At 46.2% G+C, this 19,265-nt stretch overlaps 1 protein-coding gene across 1 annotated transcript in view; it reads left to right on the top strand.

The window, feature by feature from the left end:
* Window positions 1-17,309, top strand: part of RTF2 (replication termination factor 2) — a 53,491-nt gene extending 36,182 nt beyond the window's left edge. The window contains exons 6-9 of the mRNA XM_050745300.1: window positions 11,216-11,329; window positions 15,348-15,402; window positions 15,519-15,614; window positions 16,520-17,309. Coding sequence (XP_050601257.1) covers window positions 11,216-11,329; window positions 15,348-15,402; window positions 15,519-15,614; window positions 16,520-16,698 — 444 coding nt within the window. The 3' untranslated portion in view covers window positions 16,699-17,309. The remainder of the gene's footprint in view (window positions 1-11,215; window positions 11,330-15,347; window positions 15,403-15,518; window positions 15,615-16,519) is intronic.
* Window positions 17,310-19,265: the final 1,956 nt, after the last annotated feature.

The following is a 19,265-nucleotide window of genomic DNA, read 5'->3' as shown; positions in this document are numbered from 1 at the left end:
AAAGCTTTTTACTACTTCTGTAAGAATTTTGATTAAAGATAAACCATGTGCCGTAGTTCGTCATATCTTCCTCTGTATTATGACTTTAGTATAGGAAGAAGGGTTTGGTTTTGTTTTTGTTTTTTGTCTGTTGTCCTTTTATTTTGTTTTTTGTTTGTTTGTTTTTTGAGACAGAGTCTCTGTCGCCCAGGCTGGAGTGCAGTGGTGTGGTCTCGGCTCACTGCAACCTCTGCCTCCCCAGTTCAAGTGATTCTCCTGCCTCAACCTCCTGAGTAGCTGGGATTATAGGCATGTGCCACCATGCTAGCTAATTTCTATATTTTTAGTAGAGGTGGGGTTTCACCATGTTGGCCAGGCTGGTCTCGAACTCCTGACCTCAAGTGATCCACCCTCGACCTCCCAAAGTGCTGGGATTATAGGCGTGAACCACTGCACCCGGCCTATTTTGGGTTTTTGTTGTTGTTGTTTTGTTTTGTTTTTTTTTAGAGGAGTTTCGCTCTTGAGGCGGAGGTTTGGCCTCAAGACAAAACCTTGGCCTTTGAGACAAAAACATAACAATGGTACCAAAAACATAATAATGCATGCCTTCTGTGTATATAGTGTACAGTGGAACAAAACCGCTTCCAACCTCAGAGGCCAAGGTTTTGTCTTGAGGCCAAGGTTAAAGCACTTCCAGGGAGTTGTTGCAGAACGCATTGCTCTTCTCATTAGAGCCAGTGCCTGTGTTCTTCTTTTCTTGTAATTCTTCCACAGTCTTCCTCTCCCGACTCCCAGCAAGCCGTCACAGCCAATAGCAAAAGTCAGCAATATGGGTTTGATATCACATTGCCTCCACAACAGTTCGTTGAAGGATATAGTCTCTGAGAATTTGTTAGGATGGGATTTCATTTGTGGTAGAGACTTTTTAGGGTGAGTTGGCAGCATCCCATATATACTCTTTTGCTGAATTTTTTATATGTATATATTTTAAAGGAAACTCCTCTGAGTAAATAGATAATGGATGGGAACCTTTAAAGGTGAACTCAAAATCTTTTGCCATATATTCTAGAATATTATTGTTTTAAAGTATTAACATTAATTTAACCAGCAGAAGCAGTTGATTTTTAGCACCCAAAGAAAGTTTCTGAGAGCTTTACTTTTAAAAAAGGGTGGGGGTTGAGGGAAGCTCAATATTGCATTTACCTTATTAGGAACCTCATATTTAGCTTCAGGAAATGGGTTTTGAATCAGGGCCCCAGTGTTAGGCTCACAGCCCTAGTGCTTAAGAATCTGTCAGGCAAGTAACGGAAGCTCCCTGAGTGTCCATGTTCTTGACTGTGGACGTGGTGTATGGTAGTGTCTGCCTCACAGGGACACTGGGAGGAGGTGCAGGAGTGAAGGATGTGAGTTTCACACTGAGCCTGGCCCTAGGAGCTGCTCCATGTTCACTGGTGCTCACCCTTGGAGTAATGCGGCCCCGAAACCGTAACTGCAGGTGCTCTCTTCCCTTGTCTTAACCCTGTAGCCGCACAACGAAAATGTGGTGTCTCTCTCTCTCGGAGCTTAGAATGCTGTCCAGAGCAGCCTCAACGTTAGTACAGTGTTTTCCTGAGTTATTTGAGATGATAATATGAGTTGGATGAATTTTGCATTCAAAAGCTAGCTAGCCGTCTGGTAAAATGGATGCCTTTTACAAAAAGCTTATTCCTAAAACATGTATAAATTATTTTAGCCATTTTGATGGAAAGAAGAAAACTTTAAGATATCCACTCAAAACAACCACAAGAAATAGAACATTTTATTTTACAAAATGAGAGCTGAGGATTTGAACATGATCTTGAATCTGCCTCTCATGTAAGGAGTTAACAAATGGTAGCATTTTATATTTAAAGATCTAGTTGATGCCATACTGGGAAAATATTCTACTTTTATTTTTTTTGGCTTAAACAAAAAGTGGGGGCTATTTTTGAGAGAAAAAGACACCTGCAACACCTACATTTCAAATATTACTCATATTCTAATATTTTAAAAACATAGAGCCAAGAAAAACATTATTTACTTCAAAAAGTGCAGCTGTGGCCAGGCGTGGTGGCTCACACCTGTAATCCTAGCACTTTGGGAGGCTGAGGCGGGCGGATCGCTTGAGGTCAGGAGTTTGAGACCAGCCTGGCCCAACATGGTGAAACCCCATCTCTACCAAAAATACAAAAATCAGCTGGGCATGGTGACGTGTGCCTGTAATCCCAGCTACTCTGGAGCCTGAGGCAGGAAAATCACTGGAAACCAGGAGGCAGAGGTTGCAGTGAGCTGAGATTGCACTACTGCACTCCAGCCTGGGTGACAAAGAAGTGAGACCCTGCCACACACACACACACACACGCACATGCACACACACACACGCACACACACACCTATCTGCTTAACCTTTGCCATTGGTGGGTCTTGCATAGCTACTGAGACGCTTACCAGGAGAAGCCCCCTGGTTCCTGGAGTAGGAGTCCTGGTGGTGTCAGGGCGCAGCCTGGCCTTTCTCTCCCATCGGTTCCTCCCCAGCAGCAGCGCCTGCTTCAGTCACTTGAGTAGAGTTGCCTGGCAGGTTTTGTTGCCGTCTGTCCCTGGAGAGTTTAATTCCTGTTAGTTCTGACCTGCAGATTGAAAAGTCGTTGCTGCTTTTGCTTCTCTGAGTATTTCCTTGGGACCGGATCCCTCTTGAAAAACAAAATGAGACAACAGAAGACGCCTGACCCAGATGAAGGGCGCACAGCCACTCACATTCAGAAAACTGCAAGGATGAAATCGTGGTATTCATGGGTCAGAGTCTTGAGATGATTTTAAATACAGGAGGCATGATTTAGTTACCAGACCCTCTCTCATGAAGGGAATAAATAAAAGTCACTTAAAAATCCTGTTTCTCCATAAATAGCATTCAGAAAGATCCAGACATTTCACAACGCAGGGCCTGAGCCTTCTCTGTGCTCTGTAGCGTCCCCAAGGGTGAGTCTGCGCCATAGCACGTGGTGAAGGTGGGGTCTGACACGCCTTCACTAGGCTTTCCTCTTCCCTTCTTTCTCCACCTCTGGGTACTTTTCTTCTTAACATCCTTTCCTTTTCTGGTTTTAAAGGTTCTCTGCTTGCTGGTACTCTCTGCAGGCTTGCCACAGACAGCTCTATTAAGAATATCGGCACCAAGAGACATAGATCACACACCGTAGAGATTTCTTATCTTCTGTGTGCCTTGACGCCTAAGCGCGATGTGTGGTCAGATGAATACAGATTCTCCTCGCCTGCTCGTGGGCTGCCTCTGAGATACGTGCTGCTGTTTTGCAGAACAGATGTTGTTGCCATAGCACAGAGTATTAGAAACATTGAACAGACAGAATGTGGTCCCCATAATCTTCAGGGGTTGCGGCATTCATGTGGCCTTCCAGTGGGGAGACCCCATACGTTTTATTTGTGTGATGTTCAGAGTCTGTGAGTTAAGGTTCTGATTTTATCTAGCAAGAATCAGAAAAGGTCAGGTCCTTTTATGTGTGGAAAAGTCACATTGCCAGCTTGTGAGGTCTTGCTGTGCCATCTCTTCCTGCATCTTGTGAATGCTTGTTTTGAAACATGTCCTTGCTGGGTGCAGTGGCTCGTATCTATAATCCCAGCACTTTGAGAGGCTGAGGTGGAAAGATTGCTTGAGGCCGGGAGTTTGAGACCAGCCTAGAAACATAGCAAGACCCTGTCTCCACAAAAAATTCTTTAAAATCAGTCAGATAAGGTGGTGCGCACCTGTAGTCCCAGCTACTTAGGAGGCTAAGGTGGGAGGATTGCTTGAGCCCAGGAATTTGAGGTTACAGTGAGCTAGGATCGTGCCGCTGCACTGCAGTCTGGGCAACAGAGTGAGGTGACATCTCATAATAATAATAATAACAATAATATTTGTCCTGTGGGCGCACCTGGACTAGACGCCTGATCTGTTCATACTGGCCCATTCCTGGGGGTCGAGGGTTGGTGCTGGGTTTCACCTTGTCTCACATTCTACATCTGGAAGGAGGAAGCCGTTCTAAGCCAAACAGCAGTGGAAGAAGCAGCTAAGGAAATGCTGGGGAGTGTTGCCCACATTAAATGTTACACTTCCACATTGCTGCGGGAAATGCCAGCACAAGAAGCAAATGTACTAGAGGAGCTGTGCCACCCATTTCTATTGGTAATAAATGGACAAAGGGTAAATCAGTTTGATGTATAAACCTCTTATACAGATTGACTAAAGTAAAACAATTAAAAAATGAAATCCCTAATAAACAAAAGGACATAGGGATAATTTACAAAACAGGTATTGTGAATGCAGTGGGGTTTTTTTATGTTTCTTAATCCGAGCCAAAAAGGAGCTGTTTCCCTTGCCATTCAGATTAGCATAAGTTTTTCTTCAAAACATACGGTGTGATGGGGACGCTCATTGATGGGGATGTATATTTTCATGCAAGGTTTTGGGAGAATTGCTTGGCTTTAAAATCTCATCTCTGTTTATCCTACTTTGAAATACTTCCTTAGGCTCTGTTCTTATTCGTTCATTCAGCAGTTGTTCACTGTATCCATTGTGGGCAGAACCTTAGGCTCCCACCATGGAACATGAAGACAAAATGCCTCCTGCTTGGGGCTAACAGTGTAGTGGAGGAAACACACTGTTTTAAAAGTCAGTACAAACATGCAGACATACACTCATTTACTCTAAGCCATAGGGTACTGCACAGGAAACCAAAACAGGATCCCGTGATAGAGAATGACCACGTCTCGGAAGTGGAATTCCTAGGTCAGAGATGCATGCAGTCAGCTGTTCATTGCTCATATTATTGGTAAGGACAAAGATTGGGAAGCCACTGTTCCATTTGTTAAAGTGATATAAATATCTAGATGCATTAGCATATTGCTCCTAATTTGACCACTGTTCCCCTCTTGGCATTTTCCCTACTGGCCTTTTTAAAAATACTTTTAAAAAGCATCCAGAGAGGGCATATGAATATAAATATACAATTACTAGTTTACTTTTTCCTTTAACTTATGATAAGCATTTTCCACGTTGCCCCAAACTCTAACAATATAATCTTCCTTTTTGGGAATGTATTTCATGATTTTTTTAACCATTTCCCCCATTCTTTGGACATCTGAGTTACAAGCGATAAAAAGAATGAAGATAAAATTTTAAATGGATATATAATTTCTACTGTACCATAACAATACTCAAGAAAAATGCATTAGCAGGAAGATATGGGTGTTTTTTCTGTTGGTATAATACATGTTATTTACCAAAGAGGTGGGGAGCGGGTCCCTGTGGACCAGCTGTGACTTTGCGGCAGCCCCCTGCCCTTGTTTTCCCTCATCCTTCAGGGATGAACCATTGCACTCAGGTTTCTCGGGTCAAGCACCTACCCAGAACAAGTGATGGGGCCCCTAGCGGTTGGGAGGACTCTACCCAGTCTCCAGGGGCAGTTCCTACCAAGGTCCAAGCCACTGAGGCCCTTGAGGGTGTGGGTTTGGGATTAATGGATCTTTTGAATTTTTGAGAGAAAGAGCAAGATTACTCAATTTCTAATGTGAGGGGTTCCTAACTTCTTATTGTCAGTGGCCGATTCAACTTTAAAAGTACAATAAGTCTGGGCACAACACAGCACACCTGTGTGCAGAATAAGGTCCATGGCCTCTGAACAGCCTGGTCTAGAGGAAGGAGACCGCTCACCCCGACACTGTCGGAAGGAGGGGCAGCAAGGAGTGATAGAAAGCAGCAGCAGCACAAACCCGGGAGGAGAGAAAAAGAGAGGTGGGGGCAGCACCCACAGGGAGCAGACGCTGGGCTCCTCCTCACCCCTTGGCCCTTTATGCCATAGCTGTGGCTCCAGGCCCCACTGGGCCTTAACTACCACCTGGTTCTGTTCCTGCAGATTCTTTTTCATTCCAAGGAAGAGACCATCTTCCAGAGCCACGGGAAAGCTCTACTCAGACCTCCCATAGCGTGAGATGAGACTTCCCAGGGGACCTCCTGTAGCAGAGCAGGCTGTTACTCCTGTAGGCCCAGCTCTCTACAATGATGGCTAAAAACAAGCTCCTTTTCTTCAAGGGCTGTACCAGTTAAATGCTAGATTGGGCACCTGCTTCAGTCATTCATGTAACTTCTCTGTGGCATACCCTCAGGGATTTGTGGGTCAAAAAGGTGTCTTCAGTCATGAAAATTTACCAGACCCACCCTAGAAAAAAAGCTGATCCTAACCTGAAAATCACTTTTGGAGACAAGAACTGCATTAAATAACCCAGCTAAGGCACGGGCTGAGGAGGGTCAGCAAATGGCTGTTGGTATCTTCTGTGCATTTGGGAGATGCTGGAAAATCCTTGGCACCTTCAGGAAAAAATACTTTTATGGCTTTTCTTGTGCTGATAATGTTTTCTACAAAAGAGATTCCGGGCATAGTATATCTGTTATTGCTCTGGGCACAGTAGGTCTGTGAAAATTACTGTTCCAGTTATTTAAAGAATTTTGTTGATTATTTGGTTGCCTACCTTGATGTTTTTCAAAGGCAGTGTCTTATTGAGTAACTAAATATTTTAGTTAATAACAGACCTTATCTGGCATACTTTCAAATATCTGTGACTACAACATTTAATAAGAGTTTTTCATAGATACTAGAAGTCACGTTACCTACACGAATCAAGATAGTGTGGTGCTGGCATGAGGATGGGCATATACATCAATGGAATAAAATGGGGAGTCCGGAAATAAACTCTCACATGTATGGTCGTTGATTTTTGACAAAAGGGCCAAGACAATTCAATGGTGGAAAGAATAGTTTTTTCAACAAATAGTGCTGGGGTAACTGGATATCCACATGCAGAAGAATGAATTTGGACCCTTACCTTACACTGAATGTGAAAATAAACTCAAAGTGATCACAGACCTAAATCTGTAACTTAGGAGAAACACAGGAGTAAATCACAATCTTGGGTTAGACTATGACTTATTAAATATGACACCAAAAACGTAGCAATAAGAGAGAAAATTGGTAAGTCCAATTTCATCAAACCAAAAAACTTTATCCAGTGTAAGATATTTTGTCGTAACAGTCTTGGACTAAGACAGAACTTATATCCAGAATATGCCGTATAAAGACCTCTTAGAATGCAACATCGAAGAGCCAAATAATACAAGTAAGAAATGGACCGGGGATTTAAGCAGACATTGCTCCAGAGAAGGTATACAGATGGCCAGTTAGCACACGAAAAGATGCTCAACATCACTGGTCATTTGGGAAATGCACATTAAACCACAATGAGACAACACTTCACACCCATTAGGATGGTTATAACTAAAAAGAAAAACGGCCAGTTGCAGTGGCTCACACCTATAATCCCAGCACTTTGGGAGGTAGGTGGATCACCTGAGGTCAGGAGTTCGAGACCAGCCTGGCCAACATGGTGAAGCGCCATCTCTACTAAAAATACAAAAATTAGCCGGGCATGGTGGTGGGTGCCTGTAATCCCAGCTACTCGGGAGGCTGAAGCTGGAGAATTGCTTGAACCCAGGAGGTGGAGGTTGCATTGAGCCAAGACCAGGTTGCATTGAGCCAAGACCATACCACTGGACTCTAGCCTGGGGGCAGAGTGAGATTCCATCTCAAATTTAAAAAAAAGAAAAGAAAAGAAAAACAATGACAGGTGTTGGTAAGGATGTGGAGAAATGAGAACCCTCAGATGCAGCTGGTGGTAATGTAAAATGGCACAGCCGCTTTGGAAATTCATCATTTGAGGAAAGGCATTTCCTCCAAAGGTTAAACATAAAGTTAACTTATGACCAGTCATCCCAACCCTAGGTATCTACCCAACAGAACTGAAAACAATTGTCCACAAAAGACTTCCATGCGAATTTCTTAGTCTGAAAGTGGAAACAACTCTTGTCAGCTGATTCGTAGATGAAACTTTATTTGGCAATAAGAAGAAATGTAGTTCTGATCCATACTATAACATGGATAAATCTTTAAAACATTATGCTAAAGTCCAGTCACACACACAAAAAAACACGGATATTGTATGATTTCATTTATAGAAATGTCCAGAAGAAGCAGATTTGTAGGATGGAAAGTAGATTAATGGTTGCCTAAGACTGAGGAAAGGGGAATGGAGTGGGCCCCAGTGGGTATGGGATTTCTTTTGGAAGGGATAAAAATACTCTAAAATTAGATTATGGTGATGGTTGCACAACTCTATAGTAAAAGCCACTGAACTGTACACTTCATGATGTTATGTAAATGAGATTTCAGAAAGCCTGTTTTTTGAAAAGGTGAGTTAGGTAACAGATGCACGTGGTGCTGAAGCTGTTCCTCTTAGAGCCGGCTCTTAGCGTTCTATGTCCTGAGCATTGTACTGTGAGCTAAGAGACAGAACATGATTTCTGCTTCCCCCACGCCTAAGAAAAGGTTTGGGAGATCAGAAGATGTAAAACAGAAACCCAGAATGCTCTTCTAAGAGTTAGCTACAGAGTAAATAAAAGTTTGAAGAGACTTCCTCAGGTAGGGGAGAACAGAAGTTTCATAGACAAGATGGTAATGGTAAGCTCACTGCTTCTCCATTTTTTTATCTTTAAAAACTGGCCACCCAACTCATAGAGGGCAGAGGACTGTGTCTTAAATAACACAGGGCCTACCAGCTTCAGGGTAAAATCAATGAAATCTTTAAACCGAGGCTAGGTGTGGTGGCTCACGCCTTTAATCCTAGCACTTTGGAAGGTTGAGGCAGGTAGATTACCTGAGCCCAGAAGTTCGAGACCAGCCTTGACAACATGGCAAAACCCCGTCTGTACAAAAAGTACAAAAATTAACCAGGCATGGTGGCACACACCTATAGCCCCAGCTACTCAGGAGGATGAGGTGGGAGGATGGCTTGAGCCTGGGAGGTGGAGGCTGCAGTGAGCCATGATGGCACCACTGCACTCCAGCCTGGGTGACTGAGTGAGACCCTGTCTCAAAAAAAAAAAAAGTTACGTGACTATGAGTATGTTCCGTAAATTAATCCTTTGAATGTTACATATGCTACGAATATTTCGCTTAGCCTTTGGCTTATGTTTTTGTTGTTATTGTGACATTGTCATGTAAAAGTTTGTAATTTTTTTACATAGTAAAACTTATTAACTGTACTAGCTTTAGATCAGAGTTCCCCAGCCCCCATACCGGCGACGGTCCGTGGCCTCTTAGGAGCCGGGCCGCGCAGCAGGAGGTGAGCTGCGGGCGAGGGAACATTAGTGCCGGGGCTCCACCAGCGGCATTAGATTTTCACAGAAGCACAAACCCTGTTGTGAACTGCGCACTTGAGGGATCTAGGTTGCGTGCTGCTTATGAGAATCGAATGCCTGATGATCTGAGGTGGAACAGTTTCATCCCAAAACCTTCCCTGCCACTACCCACCATCTGTGGAAAGATTGCCTTCCATGAGACTGGCCCCTGGTGCAAAAACGGTTGGGATTTCCTACCCTAGTTATAAAACACGTGTTCCTATAAATTCTTCTTCTTTCCTTTTTTACATTTAGGTGTTTATAACCCTAGTCCAGGGCTTCTCAGCCTCAGCACAGGGCCATCTTGGCTGGGTAACTCTCTGTTGGGGGCCGTCCTGTGCACGGTATGATGCTTACTGCATCCCTGGCCTCTACCCACAAGATGCCAGTAGCACCTGCACCCCAGATGTGACAGCTAAAAATGTCTCCAGACATCGCCAAATGTCCACTAGGGAGCAGGATCACCACTGCACTTGGGTTAGACCCCCCCCTTTTTTTTTTTTTTTTTTTTTTTTTTGAGACGGAATCTCGCTCTGTCGCCCAGGCTGGAGTGTAGTGGCACAATCTCTGCTCACCACAACCCCTGCCTCCCAGGTTCAAGCAAATCTCTCACTTCAGCCTCCCAAGTAGCTGGCACTAGAGGCATGCACACCACACCCAGCACCACCACACACAGTTTTTGTATTTTTAGTAGAGACAGGGTTTCACCCTGTTGATTAGGCTGGTCTCAGACGATGATCCACCCACCTCGGCCTCCCTAAGTGCTGGGATTACAGGCATAAGCCACCACACCTAGTCTTAGACCCCCTCATTTTTGCAGCTGAGGAAACAGGCCCAGAGAGGTGGTGTGGCCTGAGCAAGTTGGCCTAGACAGATGGTGGCAGAAATCTCGATTCAAAATGCACGACTGGGAACCTCCACTCCTGGTTCTCGTTTTTTCCCATTTTTCCTGTCCCCAGCCCTGAGTACCTCTGCTGTGCCAGGCACTGGGTAGCTGCTGGGGCCACAGCAGGGAAGACGACCACATAGACAAAGTGATGAAGACGAGACTCCAGGTCATGATTAGTGCCATGGAGCAAACAGAAAGAGTGCTGGGATCCCACCAGTGACGGCTTGGTCACAGGGAGCCTCTGCCGAGGTGGCTCGCTCACTGACAGTTGTGTGAGTGTGGGCATGCCTTTGAGTGTGTGCGGTGTGCGTTTCTACCACCACGATGCTGTCAGGGTGGCCTGGGCCCTGCTCGCAGTCTTGTTCTGCCGGAGTGTGTTGAGGACCCCCAAGGCTGCCGTCATGCCTGGGGGTTTTCTAGAAAGACTCGAGACTTAGCATATGGTTATACTCACCTAAGATTCACTGCAGCAGTGTGGTATGGATACGGAGCTGGTGTTAAGGGAAAGGCGCAGGTAGCAGAGTCTGGAAGGATCCACGTGGGGCTTCCTTATGCGCACTCCCTCCCTCAAGGGGTTGCACGAAGTGAATACTTTCCCCCCGCAACGAAACTGCAACACGTGTGATGTTTTCGCCCAGGGAAGCAAATGAGAGACTCAGTACCCAGTGTTCTGGCTGAGAGCCGGCTTTATACCCTTGGCCTAGCATGTTCCAGAATTCCACACTCCCATAAGGAGGGCAGGTGTCAGCAGAGACCACATTGTTCACAGAAACGGTCTGGGCACGTGAGCCAAGCTACTCTTGTCAGTTAAAAAACGGTGGGAACCCTCCCAAAATCCAAGTTCCCAGACACCAGCCTTGCAAGTGAAAGCACTCTTAACCTGCTGTGCTGACCCTTTGCTGTGTGCAGGAACTTTCCAAACCAAGGCTTTGACCAGAAAGCCAGTAATAGGAGTCTGGGGGCCACTGCTTGGGGCTGAGAGTGGGGAACTGAAGCGTGACCTCCCCACTGAGTGGTGATGGAATCTGCCCTCTCTTGTTTGCCCTCTCCAGTGTGGGGCTGCCTTCCAGGAGGATGATGTCATCGTGCTCAATGGCACCAAGGAGGATGTGGATGTGCTGAAGGCCAGGATGGAGGAGAGAAGGCTGAGAGCGAAGCTGGAAAAGGTAATGGGAGTCTTCAGGTTCTGCCCAGCACCCATCTCTGCTCCAGAGCCAACTGCAAACCACTGAACTGAGCTGGCAGCTACTTAGGGGTTTGCATGATCAAGGCAATTTTTACAACCTAGAAGGGCCTGGACTGTAGAAGCAGATTCCAGCTGTGGCTCAGGCACTGCCTGGCTGTGGTGGGCACAACGGCTCTGCTCTTCCCCGCCCAGTTTCCTCATCAGTGAGGTGGGGTAGTGATAGCATGTGAGGGCATGGAGCTGTCAGCAAGCTCCAGAGACCATGGCCGTAAAGCACTGACAGTGACACGGCCCCAGCAAGCCCTTGGGGAAAGGCAGCTACACCATTGCTGCTGCTGTCACTTACCGTTGCTGTTGATTTATACTCGGGTCTCATAGCTTGCAAAACAAAGGAAAAATGAAAAGTTACCATCATTCCAGCAAATGTAAGGCTCCCCTGCTGCCCAGATTGGAATGTGCTTGGGAGTGCCCTGGCAGTCTGGGCTCCAGTAGGCCTGGGTGGGCCTGGGTGCCTGTGCGTCTCACCCACTCCCAGGGCATGTGGATGCAACTCCTCAGGGTCGCACTTTGAATAGCAAGGAGCTAATGAGTAGCCTTCCCAAAAATGGGGGCCAAATCCTTCACCTTCCTGAGCCCTCTCATGGGGAGAGGGAGGGTCTTTTATGGAGCGTGGAGCTTCAGCGTCCGGGAGGGAGCCTGGCACCCAGAAACAGGGAAGCCATTGCTGAGTAACGTGGCAGAGCGAGCAGGCCCCAGACAGCGCATCCGCCAGGAGCTCTTCCGTGCGCTGGCGATTCCCCGTCTAGCAGTGCGTGTTCATGTTTACAGATGATAGCTGTGGAATACACGCCTTTGGTGAGTGGCAAGTTTCTTATTCTTTAAAAAAAAAAAAAGTTAGGTTCAGGATAAGCTAGGGAGAAAACTTTATGTGATCAGAACTAAGGCAAAAGAATGCTTGAAGTACTAGAAAATGAGCTCCAGTAGGCTGAGGACATAAAATTATGAAACAAATCGCCTGCCCTCACGTGGGCGTGCGTTTTACCAGTGCCAGTCTGAGGCGAGAATGATGGAGTACCTGAAGATTTTTCAGAGGTTTGGGGTTTTTAAAAAATCATAACAGGCCAGGTGCAGTGGCTCCCGCCTATAATCCCAGCACTTTGGAAGGCCGAGGTGGGTGGATCATGAGGTCAGGAGACCTAGACTATCTTGGCTAACACGGTGAAGCCCCGTCTCTACTAAAAAATACAAAAAATTAGCCAAGTGTGGTGGCGTGCACATGTAGTCTCAGCTACTCGGGAGGCTGAGGCAGGAGAATGGTGTGAACCCGGGAGGCGGAGCTTGCAGTGAGCCGAGAACACGCAAGTGTACTCCAGCCTGGGCGACAGAGCAAGACTCCATCTCAAAAAAAAAAAAAAATAATAACAGATAAGACAGGACCGTATCACCCTGGAATAATGTGTAATTCATGGTTGTAAGGCTTAAAGAAGCCGAGGCTTGAGCACATGGTAGCAGTATTATCATTACGCATGGATCCAGAATGATCAGAAAGAGCCAAAAGCGTTTGTATTTTCTCCTTTCATCATTTTACTTTACATAGAAAATAATGTCTGAAAATGGCTCTGTAGTTCAAGGAATTGTGCCCAAACTTTGAATTCAGATGCCAGTAGAAATACTGCATGGAGCAATATTATAAGATGTTAATACAGCATTCATAAGAACTATTTAAAGAGCCACTTGGTAGGCAGGTGCAGTGGCATGTGCCTGTAATCCCAGTTACTGGGGAGACTGAGGCAGAGGAATCACTTGAACCCTGAAGGCGGAGGTTGCAGAGAGCTGAGATCGCACTTCTGTACTCCAGCCTGACAGACTCTCAAAAAAAAAAAAAAAAAAAAAAGCCACTTGGCCGTTTAAATGCTGTGTTAAGGTTGAAAAGTAAATACATGTATATCTTATATAAAATGTGTTAATTCTAAGTTGGTTTTCTTTTTTTTTTTTTTTTTTTTTTTTTTTTTTTTTGAGACGGAGTCTCCCTCTGTCGCCCAGGCTGGAGTGCAGTGGCCAGATCTCAGCTCACTGCAAGCTCCGCCTCCCGGGTTCCCGCCATTCTCCTGCCTCAGCCTCCCGAGTAGCTGGGACCACAGGCGCCGCCACCTCGCCCGGCTAATTTTTTGTGTTTTTAGTAGAGACGGGGTTTCGCCGTGTTAGCCAGGATGGTCTCGATCTCCTGACCTTGTGATCCGCCCGTCTCGGCCTCCCAAAGTGCTGGGATTACAGGCTTGAGCCACCGCGCCCGGCCTAAGTTGGTTTTCTAAATTACTATGATTTCATTATTGTAAGAGGGAAAAAAAGGGGGAAACTAAGTTTGAGGAGTTTTTAACTAAGCACAGTTGCCAAAAGCCATCTCCCTGTTCTTCACTGCTACCATTGATCAAGCTCAGTTTTGAAAAACACAGAAGGGCGGCTGGGTGCCGTGGCTCACACCAGTCATCCCAGCACTTTGGGAGGCCGAGGCAAGCAGATCACTTGAGGTCAGGAGTTCGAGACCAGCCTGGCCAACATGGTGAAACCTCATCTCTGCTAAAAATACAAAAAAATAGCTGGATGTGGTGGGGCACGCCGGTAATCCCATCTACTCTGGAGGCTGCGGCAGGAGAATTGTTTGAACCTGGGAGGCGGAGGTTGCAGTGAGCCAAGATCGCAACACTGCACTCCAGCCTGGGCAACAGAGTGAGATTCTGTCTCAAACACACACACACAACGGGGAAAGAATGCATTTTAAAGGAAGCTACTAGAAATATTCATGTTCCCTTTGACCATTTTGCTTTCGTGAGTTTTCTGTCACAGGTTTCCTACCAAGTTAATTGAAAGAACAGTGGGACTAGCATGCCCTTCTCTGCAAAATATTCTCCAGAGCTTCTGGGAATACCTCACAGCTACTGCTGCCAGGATACCACAATATTTCCCAAATACACTTGCAGCTGGAAGCAAGATATAACATTTCCTCTCTAACTCCTTCTTGCCTGTGCTTTTTCAAATAACCTCAGCCATGAATGGAGGGCTTAGAAATAAACAGTGGTCTCTTACTTGTTTGAAGGCCCGAGTATCAGTTTTCACAGATGTGAGTGCTCGCATTGCAGGTGTGAGATGCGCAGAATGTCTTTATGTTCTGTTATAAATCACATTGCATGTATGTGTTACAGATTCAAGGCCTGAGAGGTCTGTCTTTAATGCTCGGTGCTGGGGGGTTGGCTGAAGTAATCAGGCTGCTTATCTTTAGTGCCACCTTTTGGATGCTTAGGAAATTGCATTTTAAAGTAAATTGAATGACCATAGTCCTACGTGTCATTTCTACGATTAAATCAGTTCCAACACAGCTGTGTAACTGTAGAATGGTTTATTTTATTATTGCTGATCAAAATAACTATTATGAGTAACAGCATTCTAGTGTCTGGAAATCTAAAAGGAGTAGTTTTGAGTTTAGAAGAATTAGCTCAACTGTCTTTAATGTAAACTTCAAGGCCTTATACTTGAATAACAAATACCAAAGCAGTTTGACAACTCTGAAAAAAAGTTAGTGGAATGTGCAAGATTTAGTTCGTGTTTATGCTGGCTGGACTTCACATACCCATATATACTCTATGTTATTCATTTAAGTGTGCTTTTGTATACAATTGTCACCATCAACCTTGGCCCTTATTACTGAAATCTGTCAGCCTCATTTGAAATTTTTGCAAATGTGATTTGGGAGATGTAAATATAAAAGTGAGCAGCTCTGTGCAGATACATTTTTGTGTGAGGCAGAAGTACACGACTGGAGTCACATGCAGAGGATGAACGCTCAGGAGTTACAGGACCTCAAAAGCCTTCTTCAGGTGACTGTCTGTCTCATGTGACTGGCATCGGCCGGTCAGACAGGGCCCCCGGGACAATGGGCAGCCATACTGACGATGAAATGGAGTGAATCTGAGCACGTCCTCCAACATTCTTTCTTTTTATAGAAAACAAAGAAACCCAAGGCAGCAGAGTCTGTTTCAAAACCAGATGTCAGTGAAGGTAAGATCCTTCAGGCGATCCTTGTTTTAGCAAAATAGGACTCTAAGGCCATCTGCTAATATGTTCATGCTTTGTTTTGCATTGTTTTCGCTTTGCCTACTTTGTTTCTTTTACAGAAGCCCCAGGGCCATCAAAAGTTAAGACAGGGAAGCCTGAAGAAACCAGCCTTGATTCTAGAGAGAAGAAAAACAACTTGGCTCCCAAAAGTGCAGGTGGGTCCTGTGGTAGCTACAGGGAGCTGTTTCGAGAAGGCTGGAAACCCAGGTGGCTGAGTCCAGGTTTCACGGGAGTGGGCGGATGGGAAATCCAAGCCTGTCCTGTGTCATGTCTCCAGAGAGCGCACTGAACTCTCTTTAGGGGGGTAACTAAGAAATATTGAACACACCCTCATCAGGAGCCCTGGCAGGATTGATGGGGTCTGGGCACAAATGCTAGTTGTTTAGATTCCTTTGAGTAAGCAAGCGCCTGGTGCCAAGCAAAAAAGGCTGTGCTGAGAACTGGCTCAGATGTTACAGAGACTGTCAGAGGGACTGTGGCTCAGGGCCTGCGGGGAATGCTCCCAGTTTCTTTACCCCTGGGGCTTTCGTGGGCTCCACGTGTGGCTCTCAGAGTCCCCTCTCTGCTGCCTCTTGACCAAGGATCAAAGTTTCTCCTAAAACTCACTCTCTTTAACTCAAAGAAAATAGCATTTATTTCACAAAAAGAAAAATACAGATTGATTGTTAAGAGTGTGTGATCTTGTGCTCTAAGTAGCATCCAGGGAGGCTGACAGGCTCCTATCCCAGCTCTACATGGGATGGCCACTCAGGTTCCTGTGCCCGTTTCCTCCCCTGGAACGCAGGCCCTGCCTCATTGGGACAACCTAAGTCATTCGTGGGGCTGGGACCAGTGTCTGCGACAGAGCAAGTAGTTGGTGGGACAGTAAATGATAGATGTGTCGTGCTGTGTCTGCTTTGCTGGAGTTGGCAATTTCGATGATGTCCATCAGCACTCACACAGCCAGCAAGAGAACGTCTGGGACAGAGTGACTGACACGCTTCCCTTCTGAGGATGCGAAGTTTAGAGTCATCTTTATCGCAACCCTGACAGTTTTGACTCTGACTCTTCATTTTTCTAGCAACAAATGAGAGCTTTTCTGGAAAAGCTGGGAAGCCTCTGTGTGGAGCCACAAAGAGGTCCATCGCTGACAGTGAAGAATCCGAGGCCTACAAGTCCCTCTTTACCACTCACAGCTCCGCCAAGCGCTCCAAGGAGGAGTCCGCCCACTGGGTCACCCACACGTCCTACTGCTTCTGAAGCCCACAATGCCACCGCTCCTGCCCCCGAAGGTTGTTTAATTTCCACGTAGGCAGGTCGCTGTGCACCTCTGAGTGCACTGCTGTGTGTTCTCTCTAGCTCTGTGTCATAAAGCTGTCCTGGCCAGCCTTCGAGATGGTGTGGTCACTCTTGCTGTGAGGCGTGTGGGTTCCAGGGGGGACATGGGAGGGGCTGCACAGTGGCCCGAGGTCACGCTTGCTTCCACCTGCAGGTGCATTTGGTCCTTTCCACGGCCAGGAAGCCCTGTGGGCTGCACTTTTTATGCTTGCAGTAACAAGAGACTCCAGAGTCCTCACTGGTGCAGAGTTGGCAAGTATTAACTACAATTCTAATGATTTTGCTACCAGCAATAAATTAAGTAGGCCAAGTGAAACTGGGCTTTAGAAAGGATGGATTTCAAATACACTGTGCCCACTAGAAGCTTTGAAGAGCGCCGTCCCTCTGCTACAGCCCTGGGAGGAGCCAGGATCCTTGTTGGTCTAGCTAAACACTATTAGGGGAGTCTGCCCCATCTCATCATTTTGAAGATAGCAGAGTCTTAGTTGGGCACCCAGTGATTGGGTTCAAAAATAAAGCTGGTCTGCCTCTTCTCTCCTATGTGTTTTTATCTTTTCTACCTTCTGCTCATGCTTGGGTAAGAACGTTGCAGCCACTGCATTGGTGATTATAGAAGTCATTCCATGAAGTCAGAGGAGCCCACCCTTCTCTCCTCGAGCAGATGGTAAAGGGAGAATTGTACCCAAAAAGAGGTGCATTTTATCTGCCTATAATGTGTGTTGACGTCAGTAGTTAGTGGAACGTCTCATGAGACTCCTAATGAAGAACCAAGAGCCCCAGGCCTCTGCGTGGCTTTCTGCACACGGTGGTATGACTGAGATAGTGACTGGTTCTCTAAACCAGACCCCGGGGCCCTGGGTTTCCTTCAGAAGCAGGAGAAGGACCTGTGGGAGGTGAATGGTGGGAGGTGAGCAGGCAGCTTCTGTGGGAGACAGACACGTCGGGAGAACTCCAGGGAGAGGTCAGCAAGGGAGAACCATGTGTGGCCCTGCTTTTTCTCAAACCCTGTGTGGTTCCCGGCTTCACAGTGATGGGAAAGTTTGGCCCCAAGGATATTTTGACATTGTGAGTATAGAGCATTTTAATAAAAATTACATTAAGTGATGAATTTTTGTCATGGACTTTTCCAGAACAAACCTGAATTAGCCATTTAATTTCCCCAATTTTCTATACAGCCGAATTCAACCATTTTCATATTGTTTTTATTTCCCTTTTTCTTTTTTTTTTTTTTTTTTTAATTTTGAAACAGGGTCTCACTCTGTCATCCAGGCTGCAGTGCAGTGGCATGACCATGGCTCACCATAGCCTTGACCTTCTGGACTCAGGTGATCCACCCACCTCAGCTTCCCGAGTAGCTGGGATTATAGGTGCACACTACCACACCCGGCTAATTTTTCTATTTTTTGTAGAGATGGGGTTTTGCCATGTTGCCCAGGCTGGTCTTAAACTCCTGGGCTCAAGCACTTTGCCCACCTCGGCCTTCCAAAGTGCTAGGATTACAGGTGTGAGCTACCCCGCCTGTTGTGTTATTTTCACAACAATCAGTTCCTTCTTCAATTGGATAACACTATTTTCTATCACTATCTCTTCTTCCCTATTTTAATTTTACTGAGAAAACTTAATCCTTTTAGTCACATTTTACTAATTATAGCTTCTACCATCGTGAGGCATTTTTTTCTTTTAATGACCATTATTTTTACCAGGTTCAGTTTTCTTAATGTTAGCCTGAATCAGTTTTATTTTGCATTGAGTTTATTTACTGTGTCCAGTTTTTTCTGGTAACTGAGTCACAGCATCCTCAACACACAAACTTCAGCATCTCAAAGTCCTCTGCTTTGGGCCTCTCTGAAATAAACAGGCTGTGGGCTTCCCTCCAGCTGCCCTCAGGACTGTCCACACAGGAGGGATCAGTGCTTCCTTGGAGATTTCTAGCCAGCCTTTAATATTTTGCTAAGGCACCACTCTTCAAGGCTCCTGGCCAGCCTGAGGGAAGAAGGTGTCCATGGTCTGTGCTCCTGCTGGGCATGAGGCCTCAGCACACCAGCGGCTGGGGAGGGCTGATCGTTCGCATGGCTTTTAGGGCTCACTGAACAGCCAAGCCCTTGACAGGCTTCTCCCCCTGGGACTCCCCAGCCACCCAGTGTGATGGGAAGATGGCCATCCCCCACTTTATAGGTGAGGTGCCTGAGGCCCAAAGCCGCAAGGTGAATCGCAGTTCTGCCTGGCCACGCCGCACCTTCTCCCCATTCAGTCCTTACCAAATGAAGGAATCAGTGGCAGCTCCGGCAGGCTCCCACCCAGGGCGCCGAGACCACGGGTTCAGGTGCTGTGCCCAAGAGGAAAGTGGAGCATCTCCTAGCTCTCCCTCCTCCCCTGTCCACCCGCAGGACCCAAGCTGCTTTCCACCAAGGAGGGAGCTGGGAGGAGAAAATTGAAAAGATGTTGAAATTCTCCAAAATAGCATCTATTCAATTTCCCACAGTACCAGG

Source organism: Macaca thibetana, chromosome 10 (assembly GCF_024542745.1).
Source record: "Macaca thibetana thibetana isolate TM-01 chromosome 10, ASM2454274v1, whole genome shotgun sequence".
Lineage (NCBI taxonomy): Eukaryota > Metazoa > Chordata > Mammalia > Primates > Cercopithecidae > Macaca > Macaca thibetana.
This window is presented reverse-complemented; position numbering and strand designations above follow the sequence as displayed.